The sequence below is a fragment of the Prionailurus bengalensis genome, chromosome A2 (genome assembly GCF_016509475.1).
Source record: "Prionailurus bengalensis isolate Pbe53 chromosome A2, Fcat_Pben_1.1_paternal_pri, whole genome shotgun sequence".
Taxonomy (NCBI): domain Eukaryota; kingdom Metazoa; phylum Chordata; class Mammalia; order Carnivora; family Felidae; genus Prionailurus; species Prionailurus bengalensis.
Genome location: NC_057348.1, coordinates 168,354,884 through 168,382,584, shown reverse-complemented (window position 1 = coordinate 168,382,584; position 27,701 = coordinate 168,354,884). Strand labels below are relative to the sequence as shown.

Sequence of the window (27,701 nt, the reverse complement as noted above, 5' to 3'; positions counted from 1 at the left end):
AGTGTGGTGTGAACCCAGGGTCCGAATACTAAGTGCTAAGAACACACAATGAGTAAAGAACCCCAGGTCACCTGTTTGGCCATCCTCTGGGGGGGGGGGGGGGAGGGGGCTGCATGTACAAAGTGCAGATCTGTGGGCACGTGCGGAGCAGGACCATGGTTGCTCCTGCTGTGTCCCCACAGGGGTGGACAAGTGCTCTCTCTGGAGGGGCAGTTCCCTGGGCCTTTGGGTGACAGAACTCCTTGCCCACAGATGGGCAGACAAGGAGGGCCTACTTTCTTGGGCACAGGGACAGAGGGTGTTGAGCAGGACCGGGTAAGGGAGGGACCCGGTGGGGAGGACAGGCATCAGCAAGGAGGTGATCGCCAGGGCGATCAGGCCCAATATTCAGTTCCAATTGTAGATGTCCTGCGCTGAGCTGTAGCCCCCTCACCATCTACCCTACCCCAAAGTGTGCACAGGCCAGCCCCACCGCACCGGGGCGGTAAGGGGCCAGGAGGGAGAGGACTTGGGAAGGCTAGCTGATGAGCGCCACGCAGCAAGGAGAGATCTGCAGGCGCAGGCACAGCAGGAACCAGACTTCATCTAGGGGAGCCGGACCCACAGGGGTGAGGCCAGGCCACTGCCCAATGCTGAATGAGGCAGGCGAGGGGCCGAGGGGATGGACACACTCACGCTCAGAGCCTGCATTCTCTCTCACACAGCTCCCTCTGATTCCTCGAACGCCCCCCGGCCCAGGACCCCTGCAGCCATACCCTGCTTTTTAGGAAGAAGTCTTCCTGAGAGGTCCGCAAGGTCCCCAAGGCCCCCCGCGGACCCCTGGACAGTGGCCAGGGAGGGACACCAGGGGCGCGTCCGCACCGTGGATCCTGATCTCGCCGCGTAGAGTTCGGAACTCGGAAGGCGCTGATCCTCCAGGCTGGGCTCCCACAGTTTCCTCTTCCTCAGGCTGAGGACCTCCCACACTTTCACAGCCCCCCCCCTCCCCCGCTCTGCGCCCCCTTCTGATGGATCCACAACACGTCTGGTCACATTAAAATTAAATAAAACTAAGAGCCGGCGATCGGCTCCTGGGCGGCCTCAGCCACACGTCAATGGCCGCCGGCCCCGCGTGCTCACGGACGCCGCGTGGGACCACGCGGGTGGGCGCCCTGCCCGGGGTCTGAGCAAAAAGGGTCGGGCCTTTCCCCCGCCTGGCCAAAAGGGAGGGCCACGTCCCGGGCGGGCCAGTGCGACCACGGGGGACCCGGGACCCCCGGGCCGGGCGAGGACTGGGTGCGCTCAGCTCACCCCAGCCCCCTGGGGGAGGGCGGAGCCACAAGGATGGGACGGGGGCGCGCTGGGGCGGCCGCGCGCCGGCAGGTGGGGCGGGCCGGGGCCGGGGGTGGGGGTGGGGGTGGGGGGCGCCGTGGGCGGGGCCGGCTGGCGCGCGGTGGGGCGGGGCCTGGGTGTGGGCGGGGCCGGAGGCGCTGTCCGGTGCTGAAGCGGCGGCGGGCGCGGGCAGCGCGGGGAGGAGCGGTGCTCGCCAGAGTCGGTCCCGCCGCCCCCGCCGCGCCGCCATGGACTGAGCGCCGCTCGCCCGGCCGCCGACATGGGGCCGCTGCTCGCGCTCCTGCTGCTGCTGCTGCTGCCGCCGCCGCGCACCGCGCCCGCGCCCCGCACCCGGCAGCTTCCGGGGCTTCTCGGTGAGTGGGGAGGGGGGTGTCGGGGGAGGGAGGAGAGGGCGCCTGAGGGAGGGAGAGGGCGGGGGTGGGGTTGCTCGATGATTTTGGGGGCGAGGGGAGGGGGCGTCGCGGTGAATATGAGGGGCAGGGGGAGGGGGCTTCTCGGCGAGGAAGGGGGAGGGGCTGGGGTAGGGAGGCTTCTCGGTTTGGGAGGGGGCGGGGGAGAGGGCTTCCCGGTGAACGAGGTGGGCGGGGGGGAGGGGGCTTCTCGGCGAGTGAGGGGGCGGGGGTGGGGGACTTCCGGGTATGTTTGGGGGAGGGGGTGCTTCTCGGTGCGTGAGGGGGCGGGGGTGGGGGGCTTCCCGGTGTGAGGGGGCAGGGGAGCTTCCCGGTGTGTGAGGGGGCGGGGGTGGAGGGGCTGCCTGGTGTGTGAGGGGGAGGGGGTGGGGGCTTCCGGGTGTGTGGGGGCGGGGGTGGGGGGGCCGCCCGGTGTGTGAGGGGGCGGGGGTGGGGGGCTTCCGGGTGTGTGAGGGGGCGGGGGTGGGGGGCTGCCCGGTGTGTGAGGGGGCGGGGGCGGGGGGGCTTCCGGGTGTACGAGGGGGCGGGGGCGGGGGGGGCTGCCGGGTGTACGAGGGGGCGGGGGCGGGGGGGGCTGCCGGGTGTACGAGGGGGCGGGGGCGGGGGGGCTGCCGGGTGTACGAGGGGGCGGGGGCGGGGGGGGCTGCCCGGTGTGTGAGGGGGCGGGGGCGGGGGGGGCTGCCGGGTGTACGAGGGGGCGGGGGCGGGGGGGGGCTGCCGGTGTGTGAGGGGGCGGGGGGGGCTGCCCGGTGTGTGAGGGGGCGGGGGCGGGGGGGCTGCCCGGTGTGTGAGGGGGGCGGGAATGGGGGGGGCTGCCGGGTGTGTGAGGGGGCGGGGGTGGGGGGCTTCCGGGTGTGTGAGGGGGCGGGGGTGGGGGGGCTTCCGGGTGTGTGAGGGGGCGGGGGTGGGGGGGCTGCCCGGTGTGTGAGGGGGTCTTCTCAGGGAGTGACGGGGGGGGGGGCAGAGAGGAGGTTTGTCGGTGCGCCGGGGGGGAGGGGCTTCTCGGTGAGTGCGGGGCGGGGTCCGGGCGCGGTGCCGGGGGGGGGCGCTCACTGGAGGGGCGCGGTGCCTCGCGGGGTCCCTGCTCTCCCCCGGGTGCCTCTCTGTCCTCGGCCGCAGGGCCAGGCAGGATTCGCACCCTGCCTCAGTTTCCTCCCGGGAGCCCCTCCTCCCCGCCCAGGACGCCGGCTCAGGGCGGCCGCCGACGACGGGGCGTCCCGTGCGTGCGTGCGTGAGGATGTAGGGCTGGGGCGACGGGGAGGCGCGCCGCGGCCGAGGCGCCCCTCGCACCCGCGCCTCGGACTCCTGCCTGCGCGGTCAGCACGTGAACCCCCGCTGGCAGCCGCCTCTCGGCAGACGGACATTTTCCTTCCGCGGCCGGGGTCCGCCTCCGTGAGATCGCCTTTCGCCGTGTTTACCCAGGAAACGTGCCGGGCCCCGCGCCCCGCTCCGCGCCTCCCTCCGCGCCGGCCCTTCGGTGGAGGAGACTCACCTTAAAGCTTCAAGGCCCGGATTGCCCAGCGCGGCAGACCAGATAATAGGGGGTTGCTAGGTGTCCAGAGGGAGGGCAGAAACCTGTCCTGGGCGGTGCCGAGGGGTCGCTTGGCCACCTGGCCTCCTCCGCCCCTGGCCTGGCCCTTCTGGAACCCCGAACAAAGAGGTGGCACGGAGAGAGGTCAGTCTCCCCAGATTCCTGGCTAATGCAGACCGCGACCCAGTTAGAGGGACAGCCGGTGATTTGAAGGGAGGCCCTCGCCCCTGGGGTGGAGGGGTGTGACCGGTGCCCACATCCCGGGGTGCTGCTATCCAAGTCACCACGCACAGATAGTCCTTGTTAGGTAGGGACAAGCTTGGGAAGGCTTGGGGGCCTGGCCCACTCTGCCTAGACCTCCAGGACCTTGCCTCAAACTGGTGATGAGGGTTGAGCCGTGGACCCGTCTACAGGCCTGTCACCTCCAGTGAGAGCTGTTCGCTCAGCTGGCCAGGTGCAGCCCTGCAGGTCAGGGGGACCCAGGCTCAGCTGATGTTGCTCTAGGGAAGGCAGTTTCTATGGGCTGAGTGGGAGGCTGGTCCTCGACTACTCTCTGTCCATTACGATTGCCGGTTCCTAGCATTTTGCCTAAGTCAGGGAAGGAAGAAGTGGCTGAGAGAGGGAGCAAAGGAAAACCCCAAAATGGAAGGGTATGAAGAGAAGAAAATCACCACGCTGTCCTGGACAATACTGCCTGACAAAGCAATGATATTTCGACTATAAAGTTGAATCCTATTAAAAAAGGATGCCTCATTTCTCCTCTGTTTACACCTCCTGGATAGTGGATGGTCTTTATGTGGGGCGTTAGGGGCCCAGAATCACTCAGACAGGCTCAAGGATTCCAGGTGCATTCACCTGGAAATTGCTTGGCAGTGTCTACAGATAACGAGGCGTAAGTGTGGTCTTCTTATTTGGGGGCCCAATCTGGAATAGCATGTAGCCTTGTCTACCTATATAAGCTCCCTACATCCTCCCCGCCAGCCTTCCATCCCTACCCTGTCCTCACCCAGAATGCTGCTGCCATATTCTCAGAATTCGAGTACCCAGTCTTCAGAAAGTGCAGGGAGAACCGGGGTCACCTATGAAAGGTATACGCTGCCCTCTTTCTCTTTCTCAACCATTTGGATCTTGTTTGATATTTGGTCACACATCGTTCCAAATAATGATGCATGATGTACGATCACCTAGAGACCTTAGTTTTGGCCCTAGCCATGTCACTTGTATTCCTCTTACTTATGTAGCTCAGGTTGTTGTCTGAAGAACACAGTTCGAGGAGATCTGAGTTTTTCTCCTTGCCAGTATCATAAAGTTGTAGGTTAGAATGACTCTGATACTACCAAGACCTGAGACCAGTTCTTTCTGTATAGACTGTCTTGACTGAGCCAGGGGCCTGTTCAGATTTAGTCAGTGAAGGAGTTCTTAATGAAAACCAGAGTCAACAAAGGTACTAGTATCTCCTTGTTCTGAGCCACATTCCATGAAACCACCGTATTTTCACAACAGCTGTTGGCAGCATCCCAATGGCAGTGGATGTCTCTCACCTTTCCCTTTCTTCAAGGGTACCCTTTCCCCCTTAATCACTTTAGCTTCCTGCCCTGTCACCACCTGTTCTCTCCATGTCTTTCTGGTTCCAAAGGCTCCTTTATGACACATAGTTTCCCATTATTTTTGACATTAGTATCAGAGCTGAACAGGGAGGGGAATAATGGCACCCCCATCCATGATATGATTCAACTTTGTTTCTAGTCAAAATACCATTGCTGCATCAGGCAGCATTGTCCAGGATGGTTTAGTAATTTTGTTTTCTTCATCTAGTCCTGTCTTTGGATTTTCCTTTGCTCCCTCCCTTTGCCTTTCTTTGTGATTTCAGGACATCCTTTTGTTCATGTGCTCAGTACTATATGAATCTGATTTGACTGCAAGGTGCTTGTCTTTAAGCTATTTTTAGTTATAGGGAGGCCAGTTTGTGAGCCTGCTCAAATAGCCCCCACATTTAAGGGCAATCATATAAAAGGCCCTTCTTTTGCTAAAGAAATACGAATTTTATTTGCCAAAGGACAGGGTCAGCCTTTCATGAAAATTTGGCTTGGAGAGTCCGAAAGTCAAAGCTAGCCCGTGCACCTAGCTCTGAGATAGGTGAGTGTTTATTTTCCTCCCTTGTTTTTTGTTTCCTGATTTGCCCACACATGTTTTTCATTCACCAGTGAGCCCACATGGAACTGAGGAGACAGCAGCCAGGAGCAGGAGTCGGCTTGTTTTGTGAACTAGATGGCATGATTGTTTATTTTTAAATCAAAGCATCCTTTCTGCCACAAAAGCACACGTCCATCTTTGCTTCTTAGGGTCCACAGCTCTTGATTTTGTTGGGTGCGTGGTAGCAGCAGCCTGCCCTTCCCCTAGAGCAAAAACCCTGCTACCCGCCCTCAGGCTGTGAGCCTTTCTTTGCCTGTCTCCTCCCCCCTGTTCTGGCTCCTTCAGCATCAGGTGCTGATGTCCCCATGCAGAAGGATGGAGGTGCATGCAAAACTCTGGGCTTCTGTGGAAGGGAGGTGACAGTGGGCTTATCCATGAAACCAGATGCATCGGGTGGAACTGTGGCGCTGCTGTCTCCTGTGTCCAGAGATGGCAGTTAAATGTGTCAGACTCAGAAGGAATGTGTGGGGAATAAAAAAGGTTTTTAGATGGTTTCCTCTTGGTGCTAAGCTTAGTTCTGCTTCTCAACATCTTGCAGCTCCTCTTTTAAAAGCCGATCTGTTTTTGTACCTGGTTATCAAGATCATTCTCCGTGGTGCCCACCAAATAGGTGTAGGAGGTGTGCTAAATTTTCCACAGTCTGCTTTCTGCCTTCCTCTGCGGTGGTGTTGGGTCCCATCGTGGTTGTGTGCCAGGAATTTCGGTATGCCATGAAATGTGCAGACTCCTTGGGTTCCTGGCTTCCTGTGCGCAAGGGCAATAGCAGTGTGGTGAATCTGCAGTCAGGCTGAGAAAAGCAACCAGGATGATCACCCAGGGTGATGTCTTGATGAGTTCGATAGTGGTCATTGTTTCTTTTACATGATAATTCTGCATTTCTGAGTTTCTTTGTTGTTGCTGTTCTTTTTTTTTTTATTTTTTATTTTTTTATGTAGGCAGGCAGTATTACCTAATTTGTGAATGCAGTTATTCACCCTTTATTTTATTTTATTTTGTTTTGTTTTGTTTTGTTTTGTTTTATTTTTTAAGTGAGGAATATGGGTTCAGGAAGAGGGGAAGTTTGAAGGAGGGGTGGAGTTAGCTGAGCTGACCTTATACCTGATCTTATTAAGAAAGGTTTCTATTACCATGATCTCTTGGAGCATTACCTTAGAATTTCAGAATTCCTTATGAAAAGGTGTTTGTAACTGAATGTAACTGTGACCCCCCAAAAATAATCCTCTGGCTTTGAGTGGCATATATTTAAATGCCTAGGTATGTGTAAATACTGCTAGTTTAAGGATTCCTGATGTGTGGAGAGTCAAACAAACAAACAACCCCCCAAAACAAACAAACAAACAAACAAACAAACAAACAAACAAACAACTTAAGAAATGGGCAGAAAGGATTTGAATCTAGATTTATCCCAGCAAATGCAGGCCCAATGAGGCTCGGTTAACCAAGAACCTGTCTTATCTCTACTGACAAGATGTTCCATTTCTTGAGAAAACAAACAGCTGAATTCATGGCTGATAACTCTCTGCTCCACATAAAAGCACCTGGCAGCTGTTTCCACATTAGTCTAAATTGACCTTCATGAATATGGACCCAGCCGGACTTAAGTTTTTAACCTTAGTTGATAGGGGCCGAGAAAACCCAAGAAGCCGAAAATAATCAGTGCACTTTTCTGCTGGCTGGAAACAGTTTGTGGGGGGAAGAAGGAAGCTTTTTCCTTTAATTTGTGCTATCTCCAACGACTCTGCCACAACCACTATTTAAATACATAGGCAGGAAGTGAAAAGGGGTGCGGTTCTCCTGGAAACACTTATGTTCACATATTAAGTGACTTTTTTGTTTGTTAGTTGGCTTCTGTGCTGATAAGTGGATGACTCCCCTGTAGGTGTAAGGCACTGAACTTTGGACTAGAGGTGTTGATGTGTGGAACATCAGGATCCTGTCTTTAAAATGGCCTCTGTGTATGTGGTGTGAAGAAATAAGGAAGTTGTTCAGGGTTTTGTGACGATCGATCGCTTGGTGTTAACTGTCCAGTGTGGAGGTGGATAACAGGGTGTTTTAGTTAATTTTGTTTTCATCTGTTCCTTCCAATCCTACTGACTGTGGTTCAGAAAACACAACGACACTCCCAGTATATGGGACTAGAAATGGTTCCTGGGAGGGCAGTTCAACAGGCAGGAAGAGAATATTCGTAAAACAGATAGGGGCAGTGTCTCTTTATTAAATTTAATTAAAAATTAATCATACAGTAAAACTGAGTTTTTTATTTTGGTACATCATCCTCGGTATAGATTCTGATGACAGGTAATAGAACAGTTCCTTGTCCCAAACATTGCCCTGTGCTCTCCATTTGTAGGGATAGCCTACCCTGTCCCCTGAGCCCCTGGCAACTCCTGGAAGACTCTACGTGTGGTTACATGAACTCCCTGCAAGGCGAGCGTTTATATCTCCATTTCTCAGATGGAAAGACTGAGGCTTTGAGTGCTTAAGAAGAGTGCTATAAGAGAGTCAGTGCTGGGATTGGGTCCTAGGTCTCTGGTCTTCAGAGTCTCCTTTTCTCTCCAGCAGGTGACCCCAGGATGGGGCAGGGATAGCTCTGTAGGCTGCAGGTCCCAGCAGAAGGAATCTATGCACCGTTAGAACATGTCTCTGCAACCCCACAAGAACAGGGATGTCTTCCTGTTACTACTACAGGGACAGAGGTGATTTTCACTTGTCAGGTTGCCTTTCCCTAAGGAGCTTCAGAACCTCTAGGCTCGACAGGCCTGTTTCAGAGAGAATTTGAAAATGCTCTTTGGTCTGTGGCAGGGAATGTTGACTTTCCGAGTTGGGTTTTGTTCTGGGTCTCGGACTCAGTTATTTGGTTAGCCTCTCTGAGTGAATCTTGATGTTTGGAAATGGATGACTTGCTTTTGGACACCTTTAGCCTTACCTCCTGGCAGGAATGCAAGCGCCACTGTAGAATTCATGGCTTACTGTGTCCGTGAACACTCTGTTCGGAATGCTTCTGTGCTTCCATGAGATTTTTAAGTGTGGTGATGCAAACATCAAAGAAACTAGCTCTCATTTCAGACCTGTTGGAAGAAAAAGCCCACTTCAGAGTAAGGAATGAAGGAGGGATTACTCTCACAAGAAAATTTCAAGAGTATATTTGGTCTAAGCTTGGCATTTAGAGTGGCAAACAAGCAAAGGGATGGCTCATTCTGGTCACTTACTATTTTCTGAGGCATTTGGTAGAGGAAAGAGTGAAACTTCCCCTCACATGACATGGGCATTCTGTGTCACTGTGTGTTCTGAAGGTCCATTTTGGCTTCTGATGCAATGTCCTACATACAGTACAAAAGATGTTTGGAAATAGTTTGTTTGGTGGAGGGAATTTTCAGAAGAAAGGCTGACCTGGTTTCCAAAGGGAAAAGGACTTTATATTAATGGTGCAAGTTGGTTCTGATTCCAGCAGCAGAAGATAGTCAACTTGTAATTGGACAGAGCAGCCAATAAAATTGGCCGTGAAGGCTGATGCTTTTTCCATTTGGAGTTGTGGCTTTAATCCAGTTCAAAGCAGTAATTAACCTGTTGTAGGGCTTGAGGCCAATTCAGTGCTTTGTATATTCTGTGAAATAGCTGGTATTATAATGGCAGCAGGCGAGGCATACAGTGAAAGCTTGATTTCTCAGTGGTGGGCTGGGGATGGGAAACTGGGTGAGGAAGCAGCATGGACTGCCATCTCCCCACCTTCCCACCTCAAGGCGTGCTCTGTCCTGCAAAGGCACGTCTGCTTTCACCAAAATATACTTGAGGACTTCTTGAATCTTCTTCTCTGGCTTTGCCTGAAAATAGGTCACCAGTCTTCCATCTGATTTAAGTGTTGTCAAGGAGCAGCACACAGATGAGATTGTAAGCTCCTTCCCGTGCGCTCTCCCTGCTTCACCACGGTGTTGTGGTCCTTGATTCCATGAAATAATAAACATGGAAAAAAACCCAGATCCTGTAGGTGATTTCTGAAAGCATGGTAGGGAATGAGTGGCTATGGGTCTGGAACACAAATTGGATGGCAAAAGACACTGTTTCTGGGCAGCGTGTTGACAGAGAGATTGCCTTCTGTCTCCAATCACGTAATCTTTACAGTTTGCGCTTATGCTCCTATTAGAAGTCAAGGAAAATGAAAGGACTTTACCTGTCATCTTTTTGAATTTAAACCATGAGCAAAGTACCAAATTCTTCATGTTTTTGAGAGGATCATATGAGATGGTGGAGAGTCCTTGGTAATGGTAGTCCTGGTTGTTACACTCCTGGAAGCTCCATTTTTTTCCAGCTAATGTGGGAGTTCGGTGGCCAGATAGGGTGGAATGTTGTTATTATTGAAAATATTACTATTTTAGTGAGTCCGAGTCTCAGCCAAATTGACTATTGAGATTTTTGCTAAAAGCATTACCATTACATTTTAAATAGTAATATTATTCATGTTTTTTGATAAGCATATTTAAAAATAGTTATACATAATTAGGATGCAGACCTAATTATGTTGTAATGAGAATAATTAATGGTGAGAGCACCGTCTGGATTTATTTCACTTCATCCCTTCAAAGAGATTAAGGCCCTTGAATAAAAGAAATTGGACTTAAAAATAGTTATGCACGTTTATTACATGTATGAGTGGAAAGTGTAATAAAGAGATAGGACATACCCTTTTTCAGATACACTAAGCATTTTCTTTTGAAGTCTTATGTAATATTTGATAAATGCAAAAATCAGAGCACTTTTTTAGTGTATTTGACGTCTCTAGGTTGCAATGTTTTTAGGTGTCTGGATTTTTGTCTTGTCACTGAGGCATGAAAAATATCTGATGATAGAGTCCAAAGGACACACATACTCTTGTAAAAGTGTTAAGGATCACACACGGCATTGGCTGCACCTGGGACCCAACAGTGCTGTGCACGTCTGTCTTCCACAGCCTGACACAGAAGACAGCACGTCACTGTGAGGGCATGACACGGATAGCACCCTCCGCACCCCGAGTGAGGGCTGAGTGAGGGAAACATTCTCTTAACCCCCAGGCAGGACTCCCAAATCCACCTTCCATGCCGTTCGCCTGAGGACTTTGGGGTGTGAGAACATGCACATGCTGGGCAACTGTGCCCTTTCAGAAAAGACTGCGGTGTCCATGATGGGAGCGTCAGAAGGGGTGGGGTAACTGTCTTCAGGAGGTCTGACTTTGTTAGCATCTCTCACTGTGGGCCTGGGCTCAGACTTTCTGATTTGGGGCTCTGGGTGTGTGGGCCCGACAGGACCAAGTCCTCCTTTGTAGGGAGGGGGCGGTGACCTCCAGACCCTGCCTTGTTGGTGTGCAGCAGTCGCTATAGTTTGTCCTTTTCCGCTTGTCACTGTGCCTCTGCGGGCCACTCTTCCGCTCTCCCAAAGCTTGGTCACTCTGTGGCCTGTTGCTGGCCTTCTGAGCTGCTGTTGCAGGGGATGGTTCTTGTGGCTCAGTGTTTGGCTGGCCTGACTGTGGGAATGGCAAGGAGAGAGGGGCAGCCCGGTGGGTTGGGTGTGTTAGAATCGTGTGCCCTCTTTGACGTGCTTGGGGTTGTGTCCTGTGCCTCAGGGAAGATCTGCAGGCTCTGGATATATGCCTCATTCCATAGTTTGCTCCCCATAGCTGACCTGTCTCTTCCCAGCAACCTCTCTCTCTGAGAGGAAAAGGTAAGGACACACTCTCCCCTTGCTCTAACGGTTTTTGTGAGGTTCCCTGGGTTCTGCAGACCCCTGGACTGTTTGTAGAATGTGGGGAGCGGTAGGATCTGAGCCATCTGTGCCTTCCACCTCGCCCCGGCTGTTTCTGTGTTGACCACCAACTTTTATGCCCATGTGTAAGGGATGGTGGTGTACTTGTGTTTTGTTGTTCTTGGTGAACTTCTGTATTGTGTGACTCATGTCCGCAGCACGTCACTCCCCAGAAAAAACCTGGCAGAGATATCTGTGGGACGGGGTAAGCAGAAGTGCCAGTGGGATGCTGTGTTCAGGGTGGCAGGCAGGGAAGGCCGGGCATCCTCACTTGAAGCCCTTGTGCTGTGGGGGGCACACTCTGGGGCCCGCCCAGCAAGAACTTCCATGTTCTGAGACTGTAGTACATATTAATATATATTTCTATTCTTGTGGCCTGGAATATGCTTTTTAAAAGAGGCTTTGCAGCAGAGTTGAGTTGGAATAGAGAAACTGTGATGTCAAGAGCAAAACTGCAGAGACTTTCATTTCTTGCAGAACCGGGTTTGGGCTAACATGCCTCTACTGGCAGGAGCCTGGCATGGTCCTTGGGCACAATGGACCTGCTGGTTACTCCACGTGTTCACTGAGCACTCTCCTTGGGAGTGACCACACTAGGCCTTGGGTTTTCACTTTGCTTATGTCTGGTTTGGGGCAAGAAACAAGTACTTCAAGAGGGCACATTAAATGGGGATGTTGAAAACCCAGAGAATACTCTTTAAAAAAAATTAATTTATTTTATTAAAAAATTTTTTAAGCATTTATTTATTTTTGAGAGAGAGAGGGACAGAGCATGAGGGGCAGAGAGAGAGGGAGACACAGAATCTGACACAGAATCTGACACAGAATCTGAAGCAGACTCCAGGCTCTGACCTGTCAGCACAGAGCCTGATGTGGGGCTCGAACTCATGAACTGAGAGATCATGACCTGAGCTGAAGTTGGATGCTTAACTGACTGAGCCACCTGGGCACCCCAATTTATTTCATTTTTATTTTATTTATTTATTTATTGTTTTTAATATTTATTTATTTTTGAGAGAGAGAGAGAGAGTGAGGGAGGGGCAGAGAGAGACAGGGAGACACAGAATCAGAAACAGCCTCTAGGATCTGAGCTGTCAGCACAGAGCCTGATGTGGGGCTCGAACTTGGGAAGGGCAAGATTATGACCTAGGCCAAAGACAGATGCTTAACCGACTGAACCACCCAGGCACCCCTATTTTATTTATTTATTTATTTATTTATTTACTTATCAATCTATTTATTATTTAAAAAAATAATTTATTTTTTAATTTGCATCCAAGTTACTTACCATATAGTGCAACAATGATTTCAGGAGTAGATTCCTTAATGCCCCTTACCCACTTAGCCCATCCCCCTTCCTACAACCCTCCAGCAACCCTCTGTTTGTTCTCTATATTTAAGAGTCTTTTGTGTTTTGTCCCCCTCCCTGTTTTTATCTTATTTTTGCTTCCCTTCCCTTATGTTCATCTGTTTTGGATCTTAAAGTCCTCATAAGAGTGAAGTCATATGATATTTGTCTTTCTGTGACTAATTTCGTTTAGCATAATATCCTCTGGTTCCATCCATATAGTTGCAAATGGCAAGATTGCATTCTTTTGGATTGCCTTGTAATACTCTATTGTGTGTGTGTGTGTATGTATACATATATACATATATACATATATATGTATATATATATGTATAGTATATATGTAGTATAGTATATATATAGTATAGTATATATATGTATAGTATATATATAGTATAGTATATATATACATATATATGTATACACACATATGTATATATATACTATATCTTTTTTATTCATTCATCCAGTGATGGACATTTGGACTCTTTCCATACTTTGGCTACTGTTGATAGTGCTGGTATAAATATTGGGGTGCATGTGCCCCTTCGAAACAGCATGCCTGTATTCCTTGGATAAATACCTAGTAGTGCAATTGCTGGGTCATAGGGTAGTTGTATTTTTAATTTTTGGGGGAACCTCCAAACTGTTTTCCAGAGTGGCTGCACCAGCTTGCATTCCCACCAACAATGCGAAAGAGATACTCTTTCTCCGCATCCTCGCCAACATCTGTTGTTGCCTGAGTTGTTAATGTTAGCCATTCTGACAGGTGTGAGGTGATATCTCATTGTGGTTTTGATTTGTATTTCCCTGATGACGAGTGATGTTGAGCATTTTCTCATGTGTCGGTTGGCCATCTGGATGTCTTTTGGAGAAGTGTCTATTCATGTCTTTTGCCCATTTCTTCACTGGATTATTTGTTTTTTGGGTGTTGAGTTTGATAAGTTCTTTATAGATTTTGGATACTAACCCTTTATCTGATATGTTGTTTGCAAATATCTTCTCCCATTCTGTCAGTTGCCTTTAGTTTTGCTGATTGTTTCCTTCACTGTGCAGAAGCTTTTTATTTTGATGAGGTCCCAATAGTTCATTTTTGCTTTTGTTTCCTTGCCTATGGAGATGTGTTGAGTAAGAAGTTGCTGCTGCCGAGGTCAAAGTGGTTTTTGCCTGCTTTCCCCTCTAGGATTTTGATGGCTTCCTGTCTTACATTTAGGTCTTTCATCCATTTTGAGTTTATTTTTGTGTATGGTGTAAGAAAGTGGTCCAGGTTCATTGTTCTGCATGTTGCTGTCCAGTTTTCCCAGCACCATTTGCTGAAGAGACTGTCTTTATTCCATTGGATATTCTTTCTTGCTTTGTCAAAGATTAGTTGGCCATATATTTGGGGTCCGTTTCTGGTTCTCTATTCTGTTCCATTGATCTGAGTGTCTGTTTTTGTGCCAGTACCATACTGTCTTCATTATTACAGCTTTGTCATACAACTTAAAGTCCGAGATTGTGATGCCTTCAGCTTTGGTTTTCTTTTTCAAGATTGCTTTGGCTATTTGGGGTCTTTTCTGGTTCCATACAAATTTTAGGATTGTTTGTTCTAGCTCTGTGAAGAATGCTGGTGTTATTTTGACAGGGATTGCCCAAGCGCCACTATTTTTTTTTAAAGATCTACACCCACTGTGGGGCTTGAACTCACCAACCCTGAGATCAAGAGTTGCACTGACTGAGCCAGCCAAGTGCCCTGAAAATACTCTTTTACATGAATTTTTCATTGCTTAGAGTCTAAACAGAGGGAAGCATTTTGACCATTTGAATAAAGAAGCCTTTTTTAAGTGGAAAAATTATTTTTCAGAATAAAGATTAGATTTTTAGTTTAGTCCCCTAAGAAGTGAGATCTAATTTTCTAATTTCTGTGATGATTTTTAATGATTGTGTCTTCCTAATGTATAGTGAAGGTAGATTTTAATTTACTGTTATCATAGAGGATGTGATTGCATACATGCAGATCAAGTAACAAGAAATGTGCCAATTACATTGCTGGTGTGCTGAAAACCATCTTATGGAATTCACGTGTGGAAAGCAAATGTCTAGGAAAATGGACCAAGACGATGTCAAAATAACACTCTGGGAATGAATAATTATTAGTAAAAAAATGAGAAGTGTAGAAGGGACAAAGAGACTACTGAATGTTAGCAGTGAAATTAGATTTTGCTTGGTTATATGTATTTTGTCTCTTTGAGAAGTAAAATGTATTTCTGAAAGAACATCTTGATTTAGTGCTATTCTGAGAAGATAAAAATGTGCAATCAAGCTGAAAATTTGGATATTTATATAGATATGCCTGTTCTCATTTTTCAAAGGTTTTGAGGGATTGAAATATAGATGTTAAACCCATTTTAGGACAGTATCAGTACATTAATGAAGAAGTCTATTAGTGATGTTAAAAAGTGATATTTTTGGTCTAAATACTGTTGAAGAATATATAGCATTTGTTTCATGATTACATGTTTTTCATAGGAACTCTGAAAGAACATCAGATATCCAGGGTGAATTTAAAGTCAAGCACTATGAAAAAAAGAATGTTCCAGACTGTTAGAGGCAATCTTACATAAAATAACATGTCTCACAAAGATTGTAATTAAATGACCTAATTCCAAAATCAAAACCTTATTTTGAAAGATTCTACCCAAGTCTGGATATATTGTCATGTTGATGTCGTAGTTCCTCCAGAATATCAAAATATGCTGCTTTGCTGTGTGAAATAAATGAAGAACGGGAGGAAGAATACGCTCTCAGAAGAAAGGGCAAAGGGTTGTTTTAACTTGCATCCTGGAGCAGAAGCAGGTGATGGGTTCCTTCATGTAACCCAGTGGTTCTCAACTGTGGTCTCAACTGTCTTTTGCTTGACCCAGCTGGGTGGGAGGTATGCCAATGGGCCCTAGAGAGTGCAGGTAGGGATGCTGCTGACCGTCCTATAGTGCACAGAGTGCCCCCACCCCAGAGAACCCCAGAGAAACAAAGAATTGGTCCTGATTCCAGCCATGCTGAGCTTGAGAAGACCTGATGTAGATGGAGGGTTTTGGGAGGAAGCTCCTGGCCATGTGCTTTAGTGTGGGGGAGTAAGAGATGGGCTTAAATATGGCAGCACAAAGTGTCATAGAAAGAAGTCTTGCTCTCCTCCAGTTCAGGAATACCTGACCACCAGGAAGGAATATCTGACCCTGTCAGTCTTCTGTTTGAAACCTCCCCAAACCTTGTGGATGAGGCCCCACGTCCCCCACTTCACACCTGTCCTCCATACTGCACATGCTCTCCTCTCCACCTCTGCACAGAGATGTGTGTGTGTGTGTGTGTGTGTGTGTGTGTGTGTGTATACATATACATATATATACACACACACACACACTTATTTACAAATTATACATATACTCTATTGAAATAATGATTATAAAATAAGTTTAAAAATAAATGTAAAAGAATGATGTATTAGTAATCATTAAAGTAATTATTAATCATTAAAATATTGTTGCAGGTACAAAAACTTCTCTGTACTCACCAAAATTATTAGTAACGTTTCAGGTGCTTGGTTTTTATTTTTAAATTTTATTTATTTTTATTTTAGAGAGAGAGAATGCGTGTGTGTGCAGGGAAGAGGGGCAGAGGGAAAGAATCTCAAGCAGGCTCCATGCTCAGCATAGAACCTGAAATGGGGCTCAGTCCCATGACCCTGGGATCATGACCTCAGCTGAAATCACGAGTCGGAAGCTTAACTAACTGAGCCACCCAGGCATCTCCAGATGCTTAATTTTCAAATGTCTTCAATCTTGATGGTTTCAGGCTGTTATTATCTACTGTCTCAAGGCACAATATGCAGTTAGAACAGTGTCCACTGTTGATGATAATATATGTAAATCCACATTTAGAAAAATCTGAAGAACGAATTTTAATCTTTTCAGCTGCCTTCTTGTTGGGTCTAATTAAATTGCTATGCCTTTGACCTCAGAAGGTGTCTGAAGGACAGTTTCCGCTGGGAGAAGTGTCAGCATTGCAACCCCATTTTCTGTGTTTGTGTGGTCATTAACAATGTATGATTTCTTTGCAAGAACCCTTCAAATATCTGGTTTCATATTGTGTTGGTTAAAATGGGCCATCTAGTCCATAAATCACATCACCGGGCACAATACATTGCAGTGGGCTGCAGTGCATTGTGAGAACCAGTGGCGGGCCGTTTGCCCTTCTTCACCAGAACTCATAGGGCCGTTTGCCACTGGCCTCTTGAGGCTGCAGAATTAGCCCATATATCAAATACACATAGTTGTGAATTGGTATCAATGTGGGCACATATCCCAATATATATACTCAGTAATTTTTGCTGAATAAATAAAACAATTACAGGCTTATGGAGCTGGAAAAGGTTCCCTGGTCCAGTTTCAGCAATTTATAAATACGATATAATCTTATCTTGAAAATTTCTTGATGTTATCTGGCCTCTTCTGCATTTCTAGGGCACAGGTTCCCTTTCTCATCCCTAGTCCATTTCTCTGGTGGTCAGCATAAAATGTTAATGAAATACAAAGGAATGTCGGTTCTCAGTTGAAGTTATCTGCAGCAGGAACAGTCATTCAGTCCTATCAGGTAATTTTTATAAAAGTAAGGTGAGGGCAGGAAGTACATTTCTGCATCAGATTTTCTTGCTACTGTTCACTGTGTGTCACTCTAAAATCGAAATTCTCACCCCAAGAACATTTCCAAATGAATTAGTGACAATTCTTCAGCCTAGACAATGTCAGGGAGTGAGATTCACTCATTCAGTTGGAATAAAATGTAGATAATTCAGAGAATACAGATTCATATTTGCGCACTTACTGTACTGGCGACTGTCAGCTGAATGATATGTATCAAACTTTCATTTTCATTTAGAAACTGTTGTTTCAATATGAGCTTCAGCTTTGCTGGTTAAAGCCATTTCAGTGCCAAAGATCTTGGATAGAGTTCTGTGTCCAGTGGTGGTAGACTGAGTCGTTTGACTAATCCACTGAGAACACAAGAGAACCTGGACAAAAAGTAGGAAATATAAGAAGGATCAGAGTGAAGAGTTGGTGGTTGAGATCCAAGAGAGGAAAGTCAGCCAGTTCTGGGGGGGGACTGTAGGTGTTCTCTGGTGTGCCTTCCACATCAGAGTTGGGACCCCAGGAAGCTGCACACTAGGAGAAATGGTTCAACAGAGACAGGCAACCCTCCCTGCAGGGACAGAGACCCAGTGGTGAATCATCTCAGCTTCTGGTTGGATAAGGCTCTTGGGGGTCCTGGGATCCTTAACTACCAGGGGAGAAGCAAGAGCCCGTTTTCTTTGGAGGAAGGTGGCATCATTAGAATTTGGGGATAGCTCCATAGTTTCTCACATTGATGCCCAGAACCAAACAAAATGACATTTTCAGGGAAATTCAGACATTTATCCCTTGTCTGGTTTCTTCATTCTCGCTATGAATAAAGAGTACTAGTTTTCCCACTGAACTATAAAATTAAGCAAGTAAGGAAACCTTTGGTCAGTACCATGGATTGAGTGCCTGCTATGTACTGTGGACTATACTGGGCACTGGATATGAAACGTGAACAAGACGGTGTTGCTGCCTTCCAGAACCTTCCCTGCCTCCAAAACTTTCCCCGGACTTCCTCCCTCCAGAACCTCCCCTCCCTCCAGAACCTCCCCTCCCTCCAGAACCTTCCCTGCCTCCTGGAACCTTCCCTGCCTCCAGAACAATTTCTGTCTTCTAGAACCTTCCTGCCCTCCAGAACCTTCTTTGTCTTTCAGAATTTTCTCTGCCTTCCAAAACCTTCCCAAACCTTTCATGCCTTCCCATAACATCCCTGCCTTTAAGAACCTTCTTGCCTCCAGGGGCACCTGGGTGGCTCGGTCAGTTAAGCATCTGACTTCGGCTCAGGTCATGATCTCGCGGTCCGTGAGTTCGAGCCCCGCGTCGGGCTCTGTGCTGACAGCTCGGAGCCTGGAGCCTGCTTCGGATTCTGTGTCTCCCTCTCTCTCTCACCCTCCCCCGTTCATGCTCTGTCTCTCTTTGTCTCAAAAATAAATAAACATTAAAAAAATTAAAAAAAAAACAAAAACAAAACCAAAAACCTTCTTGCCTCCAAAAGGCCACACCAGGACCTTTTCCTGTTCATTCCCAGTGCTTGTTCTACAGTAAAAAAAAATGTAAAGTTCATTTACTTACTAACTCTAGAGAATATTCCGTGCCATATACACTGCTCTTGGGTTGGGAAGCTCTTATCTGTAGAAGATTTTGGTGAGTAAGTACTAACTTTTTTATTCCAGGTACATTTATTTCATTGTTTCCTAATTCTTGCCAGGAAATGGAGGCAGTGCCTATGAAGTTGGCTTTCTACCTTTTGGGAACCTTAAGAAATAGATGTTTTCCATTAGATGTGCTGACAAATACAGGCTTTATTACAAAATAGCAACATGCAAAAACAAAACAATCACAGAACAAAATGACATGAAATAGGGAAAACTGAGTAAAAACTGAAGACTCATTAGGCGGAGTGTTAGGTACAGCTTGAAAACACACCACACAGAGTGCTTGCAAATGTAGTGGCTCCAGGGCAAAGGGTATCTTGGGAAGGGTCCTGTGGCATGCATGGCCTTCCTCCCCTCCTCCTCCTTGTTCATAGTGCTTGTGACTTTGCTGTCTGGGTTGTGTGGGGCTTTGCATGGGGTGGCTGCCACCGCAGGTTCAGTGCTATGAATTGTTTCCTCAGCCGCAAAGTACAGTTGACCTCAATCTAGCCGTTTATAAAGTGTTCCATAGATCAGCATGGAAAGGCTAAAACGTGACCTATCATCTTTAGGTGCCTTTGCCAGTCAGGGTTGTGGGGTTATTTTCTTTCTCTGCTCTGTCTCTGCGTGGCTTGGTTGTGGAATTGACCTTTGGCTTCTTCTCTGGGCTACGTCATGAATTACCAGCTGGGAAAAGCAGAAGGTGAAGTGTTCATGGAATGAAAATGGGAGTGAGAAAGAAGAACTCTTGTCTAGATTTGGCGTATGCTTGGCTATGTGGTGTGCAGGGGTGTGAGTGCTCAGCTGTTGTCCTGACTGCACAGACCAGCTTGTGACTCTGGGTGAGTCGTGACCCACTGGGCCCACGGTCCAGCCTGTGAGTGACTGGAGGGCAACACTTGATTTTGTGTGAGATTTGGGGCCCAAGTTTCCTCCTTGATGACTTCGGTTTGCTTCACAGCCCCTGTGCTCATTGTTCCAGAGTCTCCCTATGTTTCTGATATGTGGGTCCCAGGTCTGGGGCAGCACCCCTGCCCTAAGACCTAATGGAGGGGCACGAGTCCTGGGACCTGAAGTGGGTGAAGCCCCAAGGGGAAGTGGAGGGAGAGGAGGGAAGAGTAGGACCACCTGTGTTATGATGAGTGAAGGCCCTGGAAATTGGGGTCATCAGACACCCTTTCTAACCCAAGCACAGGAAGGAAACATCACTCTCAGCTGGATGCTCTTCCATCTTTTGAAGCAGGGCTTTTCCCTCATCAGTTTTGTGTATGGGTCTGGTGCTCTGCATTTTCTGACAGGGCTGAGGGAGGGGTTCAGTGGCAGTAGAGGCGTTAGAAGTTAGATTGACAACGTGTTACTGTTGCCGGCGTACTTAGATGCTCAGGAAAACAAAGAGGGAGCGTGGTAGGCAGCAGCAGAGGATAAATCTTGTGAGAAGGACAGCCAGTTCTCTGAGAGGCTTTGGAAAAGATGAGGCACTCTATTCTCATGGCTTTCGATGGTGAGATTATGGCTTTTCCAGCGGGGAGAATGACAGATAGGTTTGCATTGCGTGAGCCTTTCCCGTTCCTCCGTCTCGTGGACAGGGTGATTGAGTGTATGTCCTTTTACAGTGAACAGCCAGGCATCTTCCTTGTGGGAAGTGGGGTCACATGGGTGCATACACAATGCAGTACCCTTAGGCTTACTGAACTGGCCTGTGTCTGTCTCTCTGCCCCAAAGTGCAGTGATGAATGTTGTGTTAGGTCCTCAAGCATCAGGGAAGTAGAGCATAGGGCATCTGGATTTGCCTTGGGTTTTGTGGAGGCCCAAACTTGATTTCTTTCTAGATTGCTTAGCGATGATTTGGTTCTTGGTATCCAGTCCACACTCCCTTAGGAAGCCTGATTCATAACCCAGAAGTCAGTGTAGTACCTTGGGGGTGTGTACCCAAGGAGTAACTAGTGTGTATTACTTCCACTGAGCTGCCTGGAGGACCAAACCTGGTCACCTGGTGAGGTTGGAGCAGATGTAGTGTCCCTAACACTGCAGGACGATGAGGGGCTCCTTCCATCGGGTCACATTTTCTCACTTTTAAGACTTGTTTAAATTCTGAGACTTTATTTATTTGTTTATGAGTTAGTGATTATTGATACCAGGTGGTAGTTGTTTTTTTTTAAACATTTTAAATCGGAAACCTAAAGATTTAGAGACTTTCTGTAGGTTCTCCTGAAATTAAAAGAAAAACATGGCTTACTAAGTCTATGAAATAAAAAAAACAGAAACCACTATTTTATGGAGTATTTACTTTTTTTCCTTCAGTTTTATTGAAGTACAGTTAACATGCAGTATACATACGTGTAAGTTTAAGGTGTTGTACAGCATAATGACTGTGAATTGATGGCCACATGAAGTTTAGTTAGCATCCTTAATCTTATCAGATACAAGACAAAAAAAAAGAAAGAAAAAGAAAAATGTTTTTTTCCTTGTGTTGAGAACTTTTAGAATTTACTCTCTTAGCAACTTTTAAACATACCATGCAGCAGTGTTAACTGTAGTCATCGTATTGAAGGAATATTTCTATGAAGTGTTTTCGGTGAGTGAGATCTGCACCAGAAGTGTGTTTAGAGTATTTGTGGTAAATATCACAATTTCATGCAGTCTAAATCAAGACATGATTGACACCAGTATTTGAAGAACTTGTTTCCCTACATGTTTCCTCAGTGTGTTGGAAAAAGGAAATGTAGTCTGAAAGTTGTTGGTTTTTCTTCCAAACCAACACCCCTGGAAGGAATCGTTTAATGTTCTACCCTCTTTGGGAGTAACAAAAAAAAATAAAGGGGTTCCTTATGAGTGACCAAATTATCTACTTTCTCTGGACCTCATTTCCCCCATCTAGAAAATAAAAAGCTGAACTAAATATATTCATAGGTATGCAATTTCTAATAGACGAGAGTCACCTTCCTGTATGTGTGTCTTAGCAGCAGCAATGGGCATAGCTAACAGCACGCTGGTCATTTCTTCCTCCACGATGGCCTGCAGCTCTGTTCTGCATGTCTGGGATAGGGCGTGGTGCCTGTGTCCTGGGCCAGGACCCTCTCCAGAGTCTTTCCTTCCCCCAAAGCCCCCTAACATTTCCCTGCTCCTCATTATCTGACTGCTTTCGGCACGACACCCTGCCTCTTTCCTCCATCCTGGATATGACGCCCCACCTCTTGCCTAGTTCTGGAGGGCTGTGTCCCTGTTAGATTCCTCCTTCCTTCAGCACTTCCCATTGGTTGATTAACTTGGATGTTGGGTTGCCTCCTTTGAGGGGTGGGCCAGCTCACTCATCACATGGCAGGAACTTGTGCATTTGTCAGATAATGAGGGAGCCTGCAGGTCTGGAAAGAGCCCGCTGTGTCTCAGCCTTGACATTTTACATCGCCATAATGAAAAGCCTTCCTAAAATAAATGCTGCCTGCGTAATGTCTAATATATTCTGTTTGGAGGGTGGAAAATGCAATCGCAGGCACAGCCTGGTCTCAGCCAGCTTGTTTGTCATGGTGACAGGACGGCCTGTCGTGAGCTCAGGAATTTTCTGGCCTAGAAAAGATTGGAATAAACACCATAAATATCCAGGGAAGTGCAGTGCAAGATACATTTCATTCATTGACTTGGATAAAAGCCATTTCGCTTCCTTTAATTTTTTTGATCATTTCTGTAGTTTTAGTGTTTGCCATAGGACTGGCCATGATGACAGGACTGTCAGGTAATCTGTGATAATGAGGACAGCTGAATTGAGGAGGACAGGTGTGACACCTCCTTTGGGGGTTGTTCTCACTCTCCTTCCACCAGATGAAATGATAAAGAAGATGAAAATCCTTTTCTTCTTTGGAGATGCTTAAAGGAGGGGAAAAAAAAACACCCCAGTAGCTCAGAAAGTCCAGGGCCCCCTCACTTTTATTAAAAAAAATTTTTTTTAATGTTTGTTTATTTTTGAGACAGAGAGAGAGACAGAGCGTGGCCAGGGGAGGGGCAGAGAGAAAGGAAGACACAGAATCCGAAGCAGGTTCCAGGCTCTGTGCTGTCAGCGCAGAGCCAGATGTGGGGCTCGAACCCATGAACTGTGAGATCATGACCTGAGCCGAAGTTGGATGCTTAACCAACTGAGCCACCCAGGGCCCAGAGGTTACAGACCTGGGCTGGCCCAGGCTCAGGGAAGGCGGGTGGTGGGGTTGTGCCACTGGCCTGGAGAAGGGTCTGCAGTGTCACTGGTGACCCTCTGACTACCGTTTTCATCTCAAAATGCTTAGGAGCTGACAGGACCTTCTGATTTTTGTGGATAAAGCAAGTAATTTGATCTCCATTGTCATCAAAACCATTCATAACCTCAGAGAGAGGTTTTATAAGAGGAGAATGGCTAAGACAAAGGAAATGACTTAGAGGATAGAGCTATGGTTAGTGAGTGGGTCCAGAGTCTGGTGACTGTGGAAGTCCCTTAGCACCTCCATGCCACAACCTCCTCATGTGTAGGGGGGACAGTTGTGTTAAGGCTTGAGTCAGAGCATTTCTGTCCATTATGTGGAGAGTGACATGACAGAGGGGCATCCTGGCCCTCCAGCGCCCACGTGTCTACCCCCAGTGGGTTCTACCAGGACTGTCTATGAGCTGAGGCCGCATATCCCACATGGAGACTTTGATGTTGACTTGGGGACCCTCACCACACTGGAATTCCAAGGGAAGCCGCACTTCTGTGAACACAGCCACTTAGTGCTGGACCAGGTGGAGTGGTGGGGCTGGGGTGGCTCTGTCTTCCCCTCAGGATGGGTCTTGGCTCTCTGAAGAGTGCCCTGACATATGGCTTATTTAAAAGTCGCTCACTTAGCTCTGTTATGACAGTCGATGTCAGGTAGCCACACATACTGGCCCCACGAGCTGCAGATCTGCTGCAGGTCTAGTCGGATCCTGGTGTCTGGACCCAGGTATAGCCTGGGCTGCCTTCTGTTCTGGGGCCCTCATGGCTTTATAGAAGAGAAGGTTCATGCTTGTCTGTCCTGTCCTTCCCCCTCTCCCTATGATGTCATTTTCTAAGCCACCTCAGCATCCCTGGGGCTGTGTACGATTTGTATAAAGGCTGCATATAGGGCGGGGTCTGGACCATGGGCTTGCCTATAGCTTCTCACGAATACCCATTCCATTAAGAAGCAGGTGTGTGCACAAAGGGATGATTTAGGTCCCTGCGTGTCCCCTGGTGTCGTCCTTGGCCTGCACACACTTCTCTTTGCTCTAGAAAGGCCTTTATACCCCATCATGTTCCTGGCTAATTTACGCTAAGGAGCCTTTCCTGGGGCTGAAGGACACCCTCCCTGCTGGTTGAGCCAGGTGCTCTCTGGGCCTTACCTTTCAGCCTCTTACCTGCCCTAAAACTGATGTGTGCCTGGTGAAGCTACAGCAGAACGGGTCTAAACAGAGATGGGGACTTAGTGGGGATGAGGGGATTAAGTAAGGCAGGTGATCCCAGGAGTGTGCAGGTGGACAGCTGGGATCAGGACACCTGCCGCCTGGCTCCCTGCTGATGTGCCGTCCTGGGGCTGAGTGCCATTTGTGTTCCTGTGTGGTCTCCAGGCCTCGCAGAGCACTGGGGTGAGTGGCGAGGGCCCAGGGTGTCCCACCCCGTGCCCTCTTGGTGGGAGTAGAGTCACCTCAGCCTCTTCCAGGGTGATTAGCCATATTCATCACAAAAACCACAACTGTATGACCTGAAATGCCGCTTTCTAGGAATTTGCCCTACAACCTACTTGCACACACGTGAAGAGATGTTTGTGCAATCATCTTCATTGCTGCCTTTTTTTTTTTTTTTTTTTTTGGTTATAATCCTAGGAACAACTTAATTTTTGTAACAAGAGACTGGTTAAATGTGTCATATCTATACTGTAGAGTCTAGCAGTTGTTGAAAAGAATGAGGTAGAACAATCTCCAGAGATCTGGTTATTAATACTTATAGTGATGGTTAACTCCCATTGGGAGCTTGCTGTGTGCCTGGCACCACTCCGTGCCCTTTGTGCCCTTTGTCTCATGTAGCCCTCACACTGCCCTATGGTGCAGGAGACACACTCAGGCACTGGCTTCAGAGCCCGAGCTCTTAACACCACAATAAACATGCAGGTGTGAAAAATGACCCCATTGGCAGGTTTTAAAAATATATACTGGATCCTGTAAATAAAAAAGGCCATTTATTAAAAAACAGGAATCTTATCGAAGATCCCACCAACTTTTCAAAGTTTATCAGGGGATAAGATGAAGGTGGGTGAGATTGGACCTATAGAGTCCCCTATGGGGTCTTGGGGTCCCCTTCCTCTCTCTCAGGCCCTAGGGTTCACAGAAGGGGTATGGCCAGAGCCTACAAGGATGCCCAAATGTTGGAAGCAGGAATGCATGTCCGGCATTCCTATTCGAGCTGCCAGGAGCAGCTGAATGCTGTGTAATTAGCTCTGTTTGGGAGAAATGTTTGTTGTAATCAAGTTGTATTTCCAGGGTTTTACAGCCCAGTTGTTTTCTCAGCTTGTACCAGCTGGGTGTTGGCACCGCCTCACCCAAACTTCAGATTATGAAACATCATCATTTGCAAACTGCTATATGAACAGGCTTGTATTTTGTTGTGCTTTTGGTTCTTCCTGATCCCCCTTGTGTCCGTTCCCTTTGGATCTTTGCTGTGTTGAAGTTCAAGAATAGGCCATTGGTGAATAGTTGATGCTGGATGATCAGTCATAGAGATTCTGCCTTTCCACCTCAGGACCCTCCCCTTGCCCAGGCCTTTAGCTGCGAGTTTGCAGTCCTGTTTTGCTGGCAAGCTCTCAGGTCCCTTTGTGCTGGTGGATGCCTTCTTTGTCTGCACAAAGCAGAGGGGGTTCTCTGTGCATGAGGGTTGGCCATGGTGGGCAGTTCCTCTGCAGCCAGGAGGACCACTCTTTTCCGAGGGGACATTCATGCGGGAAAGACCGAGCTTCCAGCCTCTGCTATCTGCTGATGCTGGCAAGGATCAGGGAGACATTCTGTGCTTTTGAAGGACCTGTACTCAGTATAAAGAAGGCTTTTTATGTCTTTGGTTTGGTATTTAGTTAATCCACTTCCGTCCACATGTGGGATTTTGAGCCTGCTCCCATTATGTTTTGGCACGGGCTGCTGGCAGTGTTCATCCCATCATCGATCCTGAATTGCCTGCTGTGAGCCTTCCAAGTCTGCGTAACCCGTGGGGTTGGTGGTACAACAGAAGATGCACTTCATGAATTATTAAGACCAGTGGTAATCGAAGAGCTTTGCTCTCATGGTATATTACTCAACACATTCTTCTTTAGGCATCTAGAGCAAGTGTACAGGGCATCCACACGAGGATCAGCGGTGCTGCTTTTAAAGTGCTAAATGGACTATTAATAATCAGGAGCTTTAACATATCGCTGACTTTATTTGTGGGAGATGGAGGGGGTGTCGTAATGCAGAAGGCCCTGGGTGTCGCTGCACTGACTTCGATTTTGTTTGTTGCTGTTGTCACTGTTGATTTCATGGTCACTTCTCACTGGAAGGGAAGGTGGACGTAGGGCTATATACCCCTGTCCCCACCTCGGAAGACTTGTACCGGGGGTCATGAAATCCTAAGACATGTGTCCATTGGTTTGTTCGCTAATCCATTTGGCACCAGGGAGAGGGAGATTTGAGGGTCTCCCCCCTGTTGAAACATATCTAAAGGGACTTTGGTCTGTGAGCTTCTTTCAGGCTCCTTTCTTGTGACCACGATCACCCACACTGTGGAGTTTCAGCCAAGTGTTGGCAGTGGGGACGTCGACGATTTCAGAAGTGGCTGTCTGCCCCTTGAGAGTGTCTTGTCTTGCATAGGGATTCTCAAATCGAGAGCTGGTGGGGCGGGGGGCATGTTAAAATGAAGTTTCTGATTCAAGTTTGGACTTTCAAGTTTGCATTTCTGGGGCCACATTTAAGAAAGTGAGGTCTGAAACAGTGTTAGAACTGATAAACTAAGCAATAAAACCCTTGTTACTTGGGAATCAGGAAAAAGTTTCAGCCTGTTTAAAAGAAAAAACGAAGTAACACTAAAACCTGCTGGTGTGTGTGTAAGACCATTTGGCCTTTTCTTTAAAAAAGTCTTTTGTATTCAAAGAAAATGTACAGGTATTGGAGGTTGCCATAGTCCACAGAAGCATACATTCCCGTGTTACAAAAGAAGGCTTGTGTGGAGAACCCCTCCCCCAAATGGCTGTCAGGGACCTGTTTCCCAGGCAGGTGTTTACCTCTTAGACCTGAGTCATTAGCTTTTCTATAGTGATAGTGTTGCAAGATTTGTAATTTTGAAAGATACCCTGAAATGTTAAGAGAATTGTTGGGGTTGTTACTTCTAGAACCATTAGACTGTTCTGGCTTCAAGGAACTACAGGAATAATTATGGATGCCCTGATCCACTTAATCTCTGAATTTTTGAGATTTGTTGACTTGGTCAAGTTTGCAAGGGTGGGGGAATTTAAAATTAGAACCCAGGGCTCATGACTCCTAGACCCTGCCCATTCACCACTAACAGAGCAACTCCCACTTACAGAATGCCTACTGCATGTTGGGATCAGTGAACCTTTTTGACCTGGATGAATCAAACATCAAGTCAATTAATCGATGCCCAGTCACACCTGAAGGAACACTGTGTGGGCAAGATTTCTAATGGAATGCAAATTCTGAGTTCTTATGATAGTTGTTTGCCCCTTAGAAGGATACAAGAGTTAAGACAGCTGACTTCTCTTAAGGACATTTGGTGCAGCTTTCCATTCATTTTTTGTCAAGCCAGATATCTTTAGCTCTACCTTCAGGGAT

At 47.8% G+C, this 27,701-nt stretch overlaps 1 protein-coding gene across 4 annotated transcripts in view; it reads left to right on the top strand.

Moving 5' to 3' along the window:
* Positions 1–1,483: 1,483 nt before the first annotated feature.
* PTPRN2 (protein tyrosine phosphatase receptor type N2) overlaps positions 1,484–27,701 on the top strand; it is an 805,581-nt gene continuing 779,363 nt past the window's right edge. For 2 of the 4 annotated variants that reach the window (XM_043590044.1, XM_043590046.1), the window contains exon 1: positions 1,534–1,685. In XM_043590044.1, the coding sequence (XP_043445979.1) occupies positions 1,592–1,685 (94 nt within the window). In that variant the 5' untranslated portion in view covers positions 1,534–1,591. Of the gene's footprint in view, positions 1,686–27,701 lie in introns of all 4 variants that reach the window. The other 2 variants (XM_043590047.1, XM_043590045.1) reach the window with 2 other exon arrangements.